The sequence below is a fragment of the Haliotis asinina genome, chromosome 16, assembly GCF_037392515.1.
Source record: "Haliotis asinina isolate JCU_RB_2024 chromosome 16, JCU_Hal_asi_v2, whole genome shotgun sequence".
NCBI lineage: Eukaryota > Metazoa > Mollusca > Gastropoda > Lepetellida > Haliotidae > Haliotis > Haliotis asinina.
Window position 1 is genome coordinate 17,173,267 of NC_090295.1, and position 15,158 is coordinate 17,188,424.

At 45.3% G+C, this 15,158-nt stretch overlaps 1 protein-coding gene across 7 annotated transcripts in view; it reads right to left on the reverse strand.

The window, feature by feature from the left end:
• The window catches only part of LOC137268869 (agrin-like), a 403,012-nt gene that overhangs the window by 51,104 nt on the left and 336,750 nt on the right, over window positions 1-15,158 (reverse strand). For all 7 annotated transcript variants that reach the window (XM_067803449.1, XM_067803448.1, XM_067803452.1 and 4 more), the window contains one exon: window positions 885-1,100. In XM_067803449.1, coding sequence (XP_067659550.1) covers window positions 885-1,100 — 216 coding nt within the window. The remainder of the gene's footprint in view (window positions 1-884; window positions 1,101-15,158) is intronic.

Here is a 15,158-nt window from a genome sequence, read left to right on the forward strand (position 1 = left end):
CAAATCATTTATCAAACTGTACCCTTGCATCTGTGTCTTGCAATGAATATTTGAATTTGAACTTTCGAGACAAAATGTAAATGGTAACAATCTTTTTCTATTTTAAGTCTTTTACATAATAGGATATATGCAGAGGTATATGGTTTTAGATTAAAAAAAAAAGATTTTAAAGAACTTAAGTGTAAAATAAGACGGTTTTAGTGTTTCAATCAAATTCAAATGAAATAAAGTATTGAAATAATTGCAAACTTTGGTAGCAGTTCGAAAAAGGACATGGCAACAAAAATTCATTTTGTCCAGAACTTAAAATAAAACTAAAAGAGATATAACTTAAGATATGTACCTATAAATATTTTAACCAATTAAAATACTATTAAAACTATCAAAAAGATTGATTTTGAATAATCAAAATAACATAACTTGATGCCCAAAATGCCCAATCTCTCACAAATCCCTCCAGAATAAGAGTGTCAGATCAGTCATATGAAATATGATGAATTAAATCCAAACCAGAATTCATATGTGTGCACAAAATTTAATTTACAGATATTCTAAATGAAACTTTTAGAGACATTGATCTCAGAAATATGTCTTGCTTGGCCCCAAAGCCACCAAATGTCAAAAATATTTCAAAAAGCTTTTCTTCTCATGATATATAATTCTTCAAACTTTTTACTTGTCATTTAATTATTATAAAATTGGGTCAAAATTACATTGGGAAACATGAGGACAGTAGACTGTTGTCTTTTTGTCCACAGTGATCATGGTTTTTGCTACTTGGGATCACTCTGGCAATGAAAATCAATGAAAAAACTTGGAAAAAAATTAGAAAAAAAATTTTAATCACACATGTGGTTGAGCATTCCATACTATATATTACCAACCTGGGGTGCATTCGCCTCCATATAAAATGTTAATGTTTTTACGAGCTTTGCATGCTTCTCTGCGCAGTAAGCATTCATTGCTGTATGTACGTCCGTTTGTGGCACAGACTGGCTCAAAGTCGTTAGAGCATTGAATATTGCAGCGACAGGTGGGCTTGCGCTGTTTGTCGAGATGGCACACCTTAGGATTCTCACAAGGAAAGCCTTCGCAAGGGTCTGGAACAGAAGTAGTTCATTGACTTGGTGTCTATATGCATTTTTGGCACAAATCAGCATCTTCACAATAAACGCCTTTGCACTAGTCTGAAAACAATGGTGGCTAGTACGCTAAATACATGAACGTATTTCTACTGAGATGGCATAAATCAGGCTCTTCGCAAGAAACAGAATAAACGCCCATGCACAGGTCTGAAAACGGAGGCAGCAAGTTAGATGCATGCATGTATTTTGGTTCAGATGGCCCAAATCGGAATATTCGCAATGACAGCTCACGCACATGCCTGAAAACAGAAGAAACTCATTCTTCAGGTGTATTAATACATTGTTGTTGAGATCACGCAAACCAGGAACATCACAATAAATGCCTCTAGAGAACAGAGATAGTCTGTTTACCAGATCGTATAAAGGTATGGCACGCAAAGGTTTTGACATGTAATAGTTATGACATGTAGAACTTGCTCCATATTGGTGTTTTTGTAAGTTTATATAAAAGCCAAAACTTGCAGAAGTCTGAGCATGTAGAAGTTTAAGGTGTAAGGAAGATTTTTGTGTGTAGGACGGGGAGGTTTTCGGATCGTAGCAACAGCAGATAAAGACGTTTTAGGCATATCTAAGGTCATGTATAATCCGTATTAGTCAAGTAAACCACTGCTACTATTCCAACCCCACCCCAGCAACCCACCCCCTCACCCCACCCCCCCACACAAAAGCTTGTTTGGAAATAATGAATTATTTCTCATCTGCTCTAACACATACAAATATGGATTCAGATTTGCACCAAGAAAATGTATAGGTAAAGCCTTTTTTGGACTAAACAAAGAATTCTTTTTTCTTCTGCGGTATTTTAGGGAGCATGAACAAATGGTGTCAGAAATCTGTTTAAACCATATCCATCAAAATGAGAAAGAATCAGCTATACATCCGCTGTTTTCTTGCCATTGCCTCTGCTGACATCTTTTTACCATTATTTAGGAAACGTCTATTGATAATCAATTCATCTTTGCAACATTCTGATTTTTTATTTTATTTTTACAGGACAGGTTGAAAATCAAAGAGGTACTGAAACCAGATGCAACGAAAGAAAAGAACTTAAACAGTTTTAAATGATTGTTTCTTACACAGTCACATAATGACATAGATCAATAAGTTGTCTTAAATTTTATTCAACGTCTGATCCACATTTTGACTGATCTGCTGGGAATTTTGGCATGATAAGTTGAAAATAAAGGCTTAGAATAGCAATTTTTTGGTTTCCGAATAGAAAAAGCATTTCTTTTAAGACAGATTCTGAAAGAAAGCAACATGTCAGTTTCATGAAGAAATTTATCCCTTTCTTGCTGCACTGACAATCATCTGGCAATCCTGACCATTGGAAATCCAAAGAATGGTTCTTGGAGGCATCCATTCAAAATAAATTAGGAAAGCCATACGTGTCAGTTTTGAAAAATAAATTCAAACAAAAAACAAAGATGTAAGTGCTGCATGGCACGCAATAACAACAAAATATTTTATGCTAAAATGAGAAAACCTATACAAAATATCAGCCATTAACACTGAAACCATTTCACTGCAGAGATAAGCCACAGGTGAACATGGATACCTCACTCAGCCAGCTTATTCCAAGTCTGGGCTGACAAGCCCTTGTTATATCCCTTTGATGAAGTGGACAAGCGTCTTTTGGTGTGATGAGAGTGGGGATAAATCACTAATGCCCTGTTCACTATATACCATTGGTTCCCAACAAAGCATACAGGATATATGTCTGACAAGACATCAAATGAAGGATCTGAACAGATCATAGACCTGTTTTGTTAAGTATATGTCCAAGACAAGATGTAATTCTTGAAACACACGAACTCGCTCTTTTCCATTTATAGCCAGTCATCATATTCACGTCTTGAGTCATCTAAAGTCTGTCATTGAGAAATAGCAGATTGAAATTCTACAAAACAGCCATGTTGTGTCCATCAAATATCAAAACAATGTGAATGTCCTTGACCTGTGTATGGTAGCAAACTATGAACCCATAAATGCACCTTGTATTTGTGGATGCATACATGCACATCCTGAATGGCTCTAATTGATGGATACACATACATACACCTTCAATGTCCCTGTATTGATAGATGTATACATGCACATCCTGAATGGCTCTAATTGATGGATACACATGCGTACATCTTCAATGCCCCTGTATTGATAGATGTATACATGCACATCCTGAATGGCTCTAATTGATGGTGTACACCTTCAATGCCCCTGTATTGATGGATGCGTACATACATATCTTCAATGCTCCTGTACTGAAGGATGCACACACACGCACACACACCTTGAATGTCCCTATATTGATGCATGCATGCATGCACGCACTCCTTGAATGGACCTCAGTGATGGATGCATATATGTACACCTTCAATGTCCCTGTACTGATGGATGCATACACACAGACCTTGAATGGCTCTAATTGGAGCTTGCATTCATGCACACCATGAATGCTCCTGCATTGATGGATGCATACACACAGACCTTGCATGGCCCTAAATGATGGAGGCACACATGCACACCTTGAATGCCTGTTTTGATTGATTCATACTATGACAGACCCTATGATGATGGATGATTAGCTACACGCTTAAAATGTCTCTTTTATTGTTGGATGCAAGATGGATGTCTGCTGCAACATTAATGTACAGGAACTAAGGCTGGGAATATTTCAATACTGCTGTAATCTAGACTTGATGTCTTGCAAGTTTATGACCTTGTGTCCATCAAGATGGCCATCAACACCAATTTAAGTGTCTGTTTTATATGCATTTCAAGTTATTTGATGTGTATGATTCTATTAGCATTATATTCAGAAATAGCTGCCTACTACCAGTTGCAGGAATTGGTAAACATTGGTTCCATAAGATGGCGCCAATTTTCTGACAATACCCCAGTGTTCTCCAGTATGTGGTGGCTCCATCCATGTGGTGGCCAAAAATGTTAATGTGAGGTTTATAACCTGGGTCCTGAGTCAGGGTTTCTTTGACGGTGCCCTGGGAGTCTCAATATTTACGCTGCTTCAGTACTTCTAAAGCCAGCAACCAAAAGCAACAACAAACTGAACAATGTTTTGGCTACTACAGTGAATGGGGTGAATGTTGAAATAGACAGGTCAGGGATTAGATTTTCGAAGTTGTCCAAGCGCTAAGATAGTCATAAGTTAATGTTAATGTATGGCACTTATGAGTTCTGAGTTTAGCTACTCCACACCACACCACACATGTAAGTTCAATAAAGCATATTTCCCATCATATCTTTAGCTGCTTCTACAAATACAACATGGGCCTCAGGGGCTATCCCATCCCTGAGCATCCCCAAGGCTATCCAACTATATCGTCAGTTGAGTTGTCTCACACAGCTCAACAAGCATGAAGTACCTGATCAAAAAGATAACCACAGGTCACACTAACCCAGAGAAAGATCAAACACCAGTACAGAATTACCTTGAGTTCCTTTTCTGACCATAGCTAGGTAATTCACATGGCAGACATTAATGATACATATATCTGATTGAAGGATTATCAATATCACAAAATATATCCTATCGACAAAGAGTTGTGTATATCAAAGGATGGGAAAAATCCGATTGCTTGTGCTGCCATGATCACATCTCATTGGACACAATTCATGACCTTCCAAGTCTACCAGACTATGTGTTTTTTTATGATCACCCAAGGTAAAATATCATTAAACAGCCATCCAGGAACAGTGTTATGAACATATCTCATAGATTGTATAATACAATCAGTATATCCTGGGGGATATATAACCTGCATCATCCTACTTCCATCCATCAGAAGACAATAGGTCTGCATCATGAAACCATTCCTACTCAAATGCATACCATTAAGGAGGATGGTGTTCATTACCCTGGAGGTTTGTATTTTCTTTCAAGAACATATTATATTCCCTTGGATCAACTGTCAGGAACATAGAAAGACAAAGGCACCAAGCAATAATGGTTCTGCTACTGCAGCAGACTTTTGTAAGTACCAAAATGAGGTTATGGTGCTCTTTACCTGTTTCATGTCAATGTCTGTTATGACAATTTATTATTGGAGAGAGAGAGTGTGAAAAATTGGAGAGAACTGTGATCAAGAAAGAAACAGACACAGACACAGAGAAGGAACTTTGTTTACCAGTTTTAACAGTATTCCAGCAATATCATGGTAGGGGACACTAGTAATGGTCTTAAACTCATGTGGGGAATCTAAATCAGACCTTCCACTTGATGATCAAACACTTTAACCATTTGCCTACCCAGCGCCTCTCCTAGATGCTGGAAACAAACAACTGTATGGAGATGTCTGATTTCATGTCCATATCATCAAACAAATTAAAACAATCAAATGGATAAATGTGAAAAAATGTCTAAACAACCTTCAGCTGATAAAAATAATTATTACCAAGTGACACAATCCCAAGAAGAATTCCGAAGGATTTCTCAAAAGAAATAGATATATTGACAGATTTCCCTCTGGACTCCTCACTGAGCATGTCAATTCCAAATCGGGAGATGAGCCATTTATCTGTCGTCAGTTTCTATTGTCCAGCATCACCTGGTGCCTGCAATTACAGCTTCCCAAGGGTCAACTTGTCCACAACAGCATCCATACTAGCCCACTTGAGCCTGGCAGTGATTGTCACAACGTTGAGGATTCCACCAATGACCATCCATACATCACAGATAAAAATAAACATACTGTAGCGCTCTGCTGAGGGCCATGGAAAAAGATCTCACAGGTGGCAACCCAGACAGATTCATCTTCTCAGACCTTTTTCTTGAGACACAACAATGGATATGGCTTGGCATCTTGAGGTCTGATTACCCGTGCAATATCACCTATTGGTTTGTATGAATCTGAAACTCTCTTGAATGGTGTTCAAATTACTTATCAAAGCAAACAACAACTGGATTAGATAACCAACAAACTGATCATTGCATGTTAGTGGCATGCCAACAAATGAGACGTCTATGAATCAACTACCAGCAACACCATTACTCAGTAACCAACAAGACAAGCTGATGCATCATGTGATAGACTTTACCAACAGAGGAGGCAACATCCCTGTACCATCAAGGTGGAGGACAGTTTACTCCCTTCCCAAACCAACAGTGCAGGCAACATCCCTGTACCATCAAGGTGGAGGACAGTTTACTCCCTTCCCAAACCAACAGTGCAGGCAACATCCCTGTACCATCAAGGTGGAGGACAGTTTACTCCCTTCCCAAACCAACAGTGCAGGCAACATCCCTGTACCATCAAGGTGGAGGACAGTTTACTCCCTTCCCAAACCAACAGTGCAGGCAACATCCCTGTACCATCAAGGTGGGGGACAGTTTACTCCCTTCCCAAACCAACAGTGCAGGCAACATCCCTCTACCATCAAGATGGAGGACAGTTTACTCCCTTCCCAAACCAACAGTGCAGGCAACATCCCTGTACCATCAAGGTGGTGGACAGTTTACTCCCTTCCCAAACCAACAGTGCAGGCAACATCCCTGTACCATCAAGGTGGAGGACAGTTTACTCCCTTCCCAAACCAACAGTGCAGGCAACATCCCTGTACCATCAAGGTGGGGGACAGTTTACTCCCTTCCCAAACCAACAGTGCAGGCAACATCCCTCTACCATCAAGATGGAGGACAGTTTACTCCCTTCCCAAACCAACAGTGCAGGCAACATCCCTGTACCATCAAGGTGGAGGACAGTTTACTCCCTTCCCAAACCAACAGTGCAGGCAACATCCCTGTACCATCAAGGTGGGGGACAGTTTACTCCCTTCCCAAACTAACAGAACAGGCAACATTCCTGTACCATCAAGGTGGGGGACAGTTTACTCCCTTCCCAAACTAACAGAACAGGCAACATCCCTGTACCATCAAGATGGGAGATGGTTTACTCCCTTCCCAAACCAACAGTGCAGGCAACATCCCTGTACCATCAAGGTGGAGGACAGTTTACTCCCTTCCCAAACTAACAGAACAGGCAACATCCCTGTACCATCAAGGTGGAGGACAGTTTACTCCCTTCCCAAACTAACAGTGCAGGCAACATCCCTGTACCATCAAGGTGGGGGACAGTTTACTCCCTTCCCAAACTAACAGAACAGGCAACATCCCTGTACCATCAAGGTGGAGGACAGTTTACTCCCTTCCCAAACTAACAGAACAGGCAACATCCCTGTACCATCAAGGTGGAGGACAGTTTACTCCCTTCCCAAACTAACTGACCAGGCAACATCCCTGTACCATCAAGGTGGAGGACAGTTTACTCCCTTCCCAAACTAACAGAACAGGCAACATCCCTGTACCATCAAGGTGGAGGACAGTTTACTCCCTTCCCAAACTAACAGACCAGGCAACATCCCTGTACCATCAAGGTGGGGGACAGTTTACTCCCTTCCCAAACCAACAGTGCAGGCAACATCCCTGTACCATCAAGGTGGAGGACAGTTTACTCCCTTCCCAAACTAACAGAACAGGCAACATCCCTGTACCATCAAGGTGGAGGACAGTTTACTCCCTTCCCAAACTAACAGACCAGGCAACATCCCTGTACCATCAAGGTGGGGGACAGTTTACTCCCTTCCCAAACCAACAGTGCAGGCAACATCCCTGTACCATCAAGGTGGGGGACAGTTTACTCCCTTCCCAAACTAACAGAACAGGCAACATCCCTGTACCATCAAGGTGGAGGACAGTTTACTCCCTTCCCAAACTAACAGACCAGGCAACATCCCTGTACCATCAAGGTGGAGGACAGTTTACTCCCTTCCCAAACCAACAGTGCAGGCAACATCCCTGTACCATCAAGGTGGAGGACAGTTTACTCCCTTCCCAAACCAACAGTGCAGGCAACATCCCTGTACCATCAAGGTGGGGGACAGTTTACTCCCTTCCCAAACCAACAGTGCAGGCAACATCCCTGTACCATCAAGGTGGAGGACAGTTTACTCCCTTCCCAAACTAACAGAACAGGCAACATCCCTGTACCATCAAGGTGGAGGACAGTTTACTCCCTTCCCAAACTAACAGAACAGGCAACATCCCTGTACCATCAAGGTGGAGGACAGTTTACTCCCTTCCCAAACCAACAGTGCAGGCAACATCCCTGTACCATCAAGGTGGGGGACAGTTTACTCCCTTCCCAAACCAACAGTGCAGGCAACATCCCTGTACCATCAAGGTGGAGGACAGTTTACTCCCTTCCCAAACCAACAGTGCAGGCAACATCCCTGTACCATCAAGGTGGAGGACAGTTTACTCCCTTCCCAAACCAACAGTGCAGGCAACATCCCTGTACCATCAAGGTGGAGGACAGTTTACTCCCTTCCCAAACCAACAGTGCAGGCAACATCCCTGTACCATCAAGGTGGGGGACAGTTTACTCCCTTCCCAAACTAACAGACCAGGCAACATCCCTGTACCATCAAGGTGGAGGACAGTTTACTCCCTTCCCAAACCAACAGTGCAGGCAACATCCCTGTACCATCAAGGTGGAGGACAGTTTACTCCCTTCCCAAACTAACAGAACAGGCAACATCCCTGTACCATCAAGGTGGAGGACAGTTTACTCCCTTCCCAAACCAACAGTGCAGGCAACATCCCTGTACCATCAAGGTGGGGGACGGTTTACTCCCTTCCCAAACCAACAGTGCAGGCAACATCCCTGTACCATCAAGGTGGGGGACAGTTTACTCCCTTCCCAAACCAACAGTGCAGGCAACATCCCTGTACCATCAAGGTGGAGGACAGTTTACTCCCTTCCCAAACTAACAGACCAGGCAACATCCCTGTACCATCAAGGTGGAGGACAGTTTACTCCCTTCCCAAACCAACAGTGCAGGCAACATCCCTGTACCATCAAGGTGGAGGACAGTTTACTCCCTTCCCAAACCAACAGTGCAGGCAACATCCCTGTACCATCAAGGTGGGGGACAGTTTACTCCCTTCCCAAACCAACAGTGCAGGCAACATCCCTGTACCATCAAGGTGGGGGACAGTTTACTCCCTTCCCAAACCAACAGAACAGGCAACATCCCTGTACCATCAAGGTGGAGGACAGTTTACTCCCTTCCCAAACCAACAGTGCAGGCAACATCCCTGTACCATCAAGGTGGGGGACAGTTTACTCCCTTCCCAAACCAACAGTGCAGGCAACATCCCTGTACCATCAAGGTGGGGGACAGTTTACTCCCTTCCCAAACCAACAGTGCAGGCAACATCCCTGTACCATCAAGGTGGGGGACAGTTTACTCCCTTCCCAAACCAACAGTGCAGGCAACATCCCTGTACCATCAAGGTGGAGGACAGTTTACTCCCTTCCCAAACCAACAGTGCAGGCAACATCCCTGTACCATCAAGGTGGGGGACAGTTTACTCCCTTCCCAAACTAACAGAACACGCAACATCCCTGTACCATCAAGGTGGAGGACAGTTTACTCCCTTCCCAAACCAACAGTGCAGGCAACATCCCTGTACCATCAAGGTGGGAGACGGTTTACTCCCTTCCCAAACTAACAGAACACGCAACATCCCTGTACCATCAAGGTGGAGGACAGTTTACTCCCTTCCCAAACCAACAGTGCAGGCAACATCCCTGTACCATCAAGGTGGAGGACAGTTTACTCCCTTCCCAAACCAACAGTGCAGGCAACATCCCTGTACCATCAAGGTGGGGGACAGTTTACTCCCTTCCCAAACTAACAGAACACGCAACATCCCTGTACCATCAAGGTGGAGGACAGTTTACTCCCTTCCCAAACCAACAGTGCAGGCAACATCCCTGTACCATCAAGATGGGAGACGGTTTACTCCCTTCCCAAACTAACAGAACAGGCAACATCCCTGTACCATCAAGGTGGAGGACAGTTTACTCCCTTCCCAAACCAACAGTGCAGGCAACATCCCTGTACCATCAAGGTGGAGGACAGTTTACTCCCTTCCCAAACTAACAGACCAGGCAACATCCCTGTACCATCAAGATGGAGGACAGTTTACTCCCTTCCCAAACCAACAGTGCAGGCAACATCCCTGTACCATCAAGGTGGAGGACAGTTCACTCCCTTCCCAAACCAACAGTGCAGGCAACATCCCTGTACCATCAAGATGGGAGACGGTTTACTCCCTTCCCAAACCAACAGAACAGGCAACATCCCTGTACCATCAAGATGGAGGACAGTTTACTCCCTTCCCAAACCAACAGTGCAGGCAACATCCCTGTACCATCAAGGTGGGGGACAGTTTACTCCCTTCCCAAACTAACAGAACAGGCAACATCCCTGTACCATCAAGGTGGGGGACAGTTTACTCCCTTCCCAAACCAACAGTGCAGGCAACATCCCTGTACCATCAAGATGGAGGACAGTTTACTCCCTTCCCAAACTAACAGAATAGGCAACATCCCTGTACCATCAAGGTGGAGGACAGTTTACTCCCTTCCCAAACTAACAGTGCAGGCAACATCCCTGTACCATCAAGGTGGGAGACGGTTTACTCCCTTCCCAAACCAACAGTGCAGGCAACATCCCTGTACCATCAAGGTGGAGGACAGTTTACTCCCTTCCCAAACCAACAGTGCAGGCAACATCCCTGTACCATCAAGGTGGAGGACAGTTTACTCCCTTCCCAAACCAACAGTGCAGGCAACATCCCTGTACCATCAAGGTGGAGGACAGTTTACTCCCTTCCCAAACTAACAGAACAGGCAACATCCCTGTACCATCAAGGTGGAGGACAGTTTACTCCCTTCCCAAACCAACAGTGCAGGCAACATCCCTGTACCATCAAGGTGGAGGACAGTTTACTCCCTTCCCAAACTAACAGAACAGGCAACATCCCTGTACCATCAAGATGGGAGACGGTTTACTCCCTTCCCAAACCAACAGTGCAGGCAACATCCCTGTACCATCAAGGTGGAGGACAGTTTACTCCCTTCCCAAACTAACAGTGCAGGCAACATCCCTGTACCATCAAGATGGGAGACGGTTTACTCCCTTCCCAAACCAACAGTGCAGGCAACATCCCTGTACCATCAAGGTGGAGGACAGTTTACTCCCTTCCCAAACCAACAGTGCAGGCAACATCCCTGTACCATCAAGGTGGAGGACAGTTTACTCCCTTCCCAAACCAACAGTGCAGGCAACATCCCTGTACCATCAAGGTGGAGGACAGTTTACTCCCTTCCCAAACCAACAGTGCAGGCAACATCCCTGTACCATCAAGGTGGAGGACAGTTTACTCCCTTCCCAAACTAACAGAACAGGCAACATCCCTGTACCATCAAGGTGGAGGACAGTTTACTCCCTTCCCAAACCAACAGTGCAGGCAACATCCCTGTACCATCAAGGTGGAGGACAGTTTACTCCCTTCCCAAACTAACAGACCAGGCAACATCCCTGTACCATCAAGATGGGAGACGGTTTACTCCCTTCCCAAACCAACAGTGCAGGCAACATCCCTGTACCATCAAGGTGGAGGACAGTTTACTCCCTTCCCAAACCAACAGTGCAGGCAACATCCCTGTACCATCAAGGTGGGGGACAGTTTACTCCCTTCCCAAACCAACAGTGCAGGCAACATCCCTGTACCATCAAGGTGGAGGACAGTTTACTCCCTTCCCAAACCAACAGTGCAGGCAACATCCCTGTACCATCAAGGTGGGGGACAGTTTACTCCCTTCCCAAACCAACAGTGCAGGCAACATCCCTGTACCATCAAGGTGGAGGACAGTTTACTCCCTTCCCAAACCAACAGTGCAGGCAACATCCCTGTACCATCAAGGTGGAGGACAGTTTACTCCCTTCCCAAACCAACAGTGCAGGCAACATCCCTGTACCATCAAGGTGGGGGACAGTTTACTCCCTTCCCAAACTAACAGAACAGGCAACATCCCTGTACCATCAAGGTGGGGGACAGTTTACTCCCTTCCCAAACTAACAGAACAGGCAACATCCCTGTACCATCAAGGTGGAGGACAGTTTACTCCCTTCCCAAACTAACAGACCAGGCAACATCCCTGTACCATCAAGGTGGGGGACAGTTTACTCCCTTCCCAAACTAACAGAACAGGCAACATCCCTGTACCATCAAGGTGGAGGACAGTTTACTCCCTTCCCAAACTAACAGACCAGGCAACATCCCTGTACCATCAAGGTGGGGGACAGTTTACTCCCTTCCCAAACTAACAGAACAGGCAACATCCCTGTACCATCAAGGTGGAGGACAGTTTACTCCCTTCCCAAACCAACAGTGCAGGCAACATCCCTGTACCATCAAGGTGGAGGACAGTTTACTCCCTTCCCAAACCAACAGTGCAGGCAACATCCCTGTACCATCAAGGTGGAGGACAGTTTACTCCCTTCCCAAACTAACAGAACAGGCAACATCCCTGTACCATCAAGGTGGAGGACAGTTTACTCCCTTCCCAAACTAACAGACCAGGCAACATCCCTGTACCATCAAGGTGGGGGACAGTTTACTCCCTTCCCAAACTAACAGAACAGGCAACATCCCTGTACCATCAAGGTGGAGGACAGTTTACTCCCTTCCCAAACTAACAGACCAGGCAACATCCCTGTACCATCAAGATGGGAGACGGTTTACTCCCTTCCCAAACTAACAGAACAGGCAACATCCCTGTACCATCAAGGTGGTGGACAGTTTACTCCCTTCCCAAACCAACAGTGCAGGCAACATCCCTGTACCATCAAGATGGGAGACGGTTTACTCCCTTCCCAAACTAACAGAACAGGCAACATCCCTGTACCATCAAGGTGGGGGACAGTTTACTCCCTTCCCAAAGCAACAGTGCAGGCAACATCCCTGTACCATCAAGGTGGAGGACAGTTTACTCCCTTCCCAAACCAACAGTGCAGGCAACATCCCTGTACCATCAAGGTGGAGGACAGTTTACTCCCTTCCCAAAGCAACAGTGCAGGCAACATCCCTGTACCATCAAGGTGGAGGACAGTTTACTCCCTTCCCAAACTAACAGTGCAGGCAACATCCCTGTACCATCAAGGTGGGGGACAGTTTACTCCCTTCCCAAACCAACAGTGCAGGCAACATCCCTGTACCATCAAGGTGGAGGACAGTTTACTCCCTTCCCAAACTAACAGTGCAGGCAACATCCCTGTACCATCAAGGTGGGGGACAGTTTACTCCCTTCCCAAACTAACAGACCAGGCAACATCCCTGTACCATCAAGGTGGAGGACAGTTTACTCCCTTCCCAAACCAACAGTGCAGGCAACATCCCTGTACCATCAAGGTGGGGGACAGTTTACTCCCTTCCCAAACCAACAGTGCAGGCAACATCCCTGTACCATCAAGGTGGAGGACAGTTTACTCCCTTCCCAAACTAACAGAACAGGCAACATCCCTGTACCATCAAGGTGGAGGACAGTTTACTCCCTTCCCAAACTAACAGAACAGGCAACATCCCTGTACCATCAAGGTGGAGGACAGTTTACTCCCTTCCCAAACCAACAGTGCAGGCAACATCCCTGTACCATCAAGGTGGAGGACAGTTTACTCCCTTCCCAAACCAACAGTGCAGGCAACATCCCTGTACCATCAAGGTGGGGGACAGTTTACTCCCTTCCGAAACTAACAGAACAGGCAACATCCCTGTACCATCAAGGTGGAGGACAGTTTACTCCCTTCCCAAACCAACAGTGCAGGCAACATCCCTGTACCATCAAGATGGGAGACGGTTTACTCCCTTCCCAAACTAACAGAACAGGCAACATCCCTGTACCATCAAGGTGGAGGACAGTTTACTCCCTTCCCAAACTAACAGAACAGGCAACATCCCTGTACCATCAAGGTGGAGGACAGTTTACTCCCTTCCCAAACTAACAGACCAGGCAACATCCCTGTACCATCAAGGTGGAGGACAGTTTACTCCCTTCCCAAACTAACAGACCAGGCAACATCCCTGTACCATCAAGGTGGAGGACAGTTTACTCCCTTCCCAAACTAACAGACCAGGCAACATCCCTGTACCATCAAGGTGGAGGACAGTTTACTCCCTTCCCAAACTAACAGAACAGGCAACATCCCTGTACCATCAAAATGAAGGAACATATCACTCCCTTCCCAAACTAACAGAACAGGCAACATCCCTGTACCATCAAGGTGGAGGACAGTTTACTCCCTTCCCAAACTAACAGAACACGCAACATCCCTGTACCATCAAGGTGGAGGAAAGTTTACTCCCTTCCCAAACTAACAGAACAGGCAACATCCCTGTACCATCAAGGTGGTGGACAGTTTACTCCCTTCCCAAACTAACAGAACAGGCAACATCCCTGTACCATCAAGGTGGAGGACAGTTTACTCCCTTCCCAAACTAACAGAACAGGCAACATCCCTGTACCATCAAAATGAAGGAACATATCACTCCCTTCCCAAACTAACAGAACAGGCAACATCCCTGTACCATCAAGGTGGAGGACAGTTTACTCCCTTCCCAAACTAACAGAACAGGCAACATCCCTGTACCATCAAGGTGGAGGAAAGTTTACTCTCTTCCCAAACTAACAGAACAGGCAACATCCCTGTACCATCAAGGTGGAGGACAGTTTACTCCCTTCCCAAACTAACAGACCAGGCAACATCCCTGTACCATCAAGGTGGAGGACAGTTTACTCCCTTCCCAAACTAACAGAACAGGCAACATCCCTGTACCATCAAGGTGGAGGACAGTTTACTCCCTTCCCAAACCAACAGTGCAGGCAACATCCCTGTACCATCAAGATGGGAGACGGTTTACTCCCTTCCCAAACTAACAGAACAGGCAACATCCCTGTACCATCAAGGTGGAGGACAGTTTACTCCCTTCCCAAACTAACAGACCAGGCAACATCCCTGTACCATCAAGGTGGAGGACAGTTTACTCCCTTCCCAAACTAACAGAACAGGCAACATCCCTGTACCATCAAGGTGGAGGACAGTTTACTCCCTTCCCAAACCAACAGAACAGGCAACATCCCTGTACCA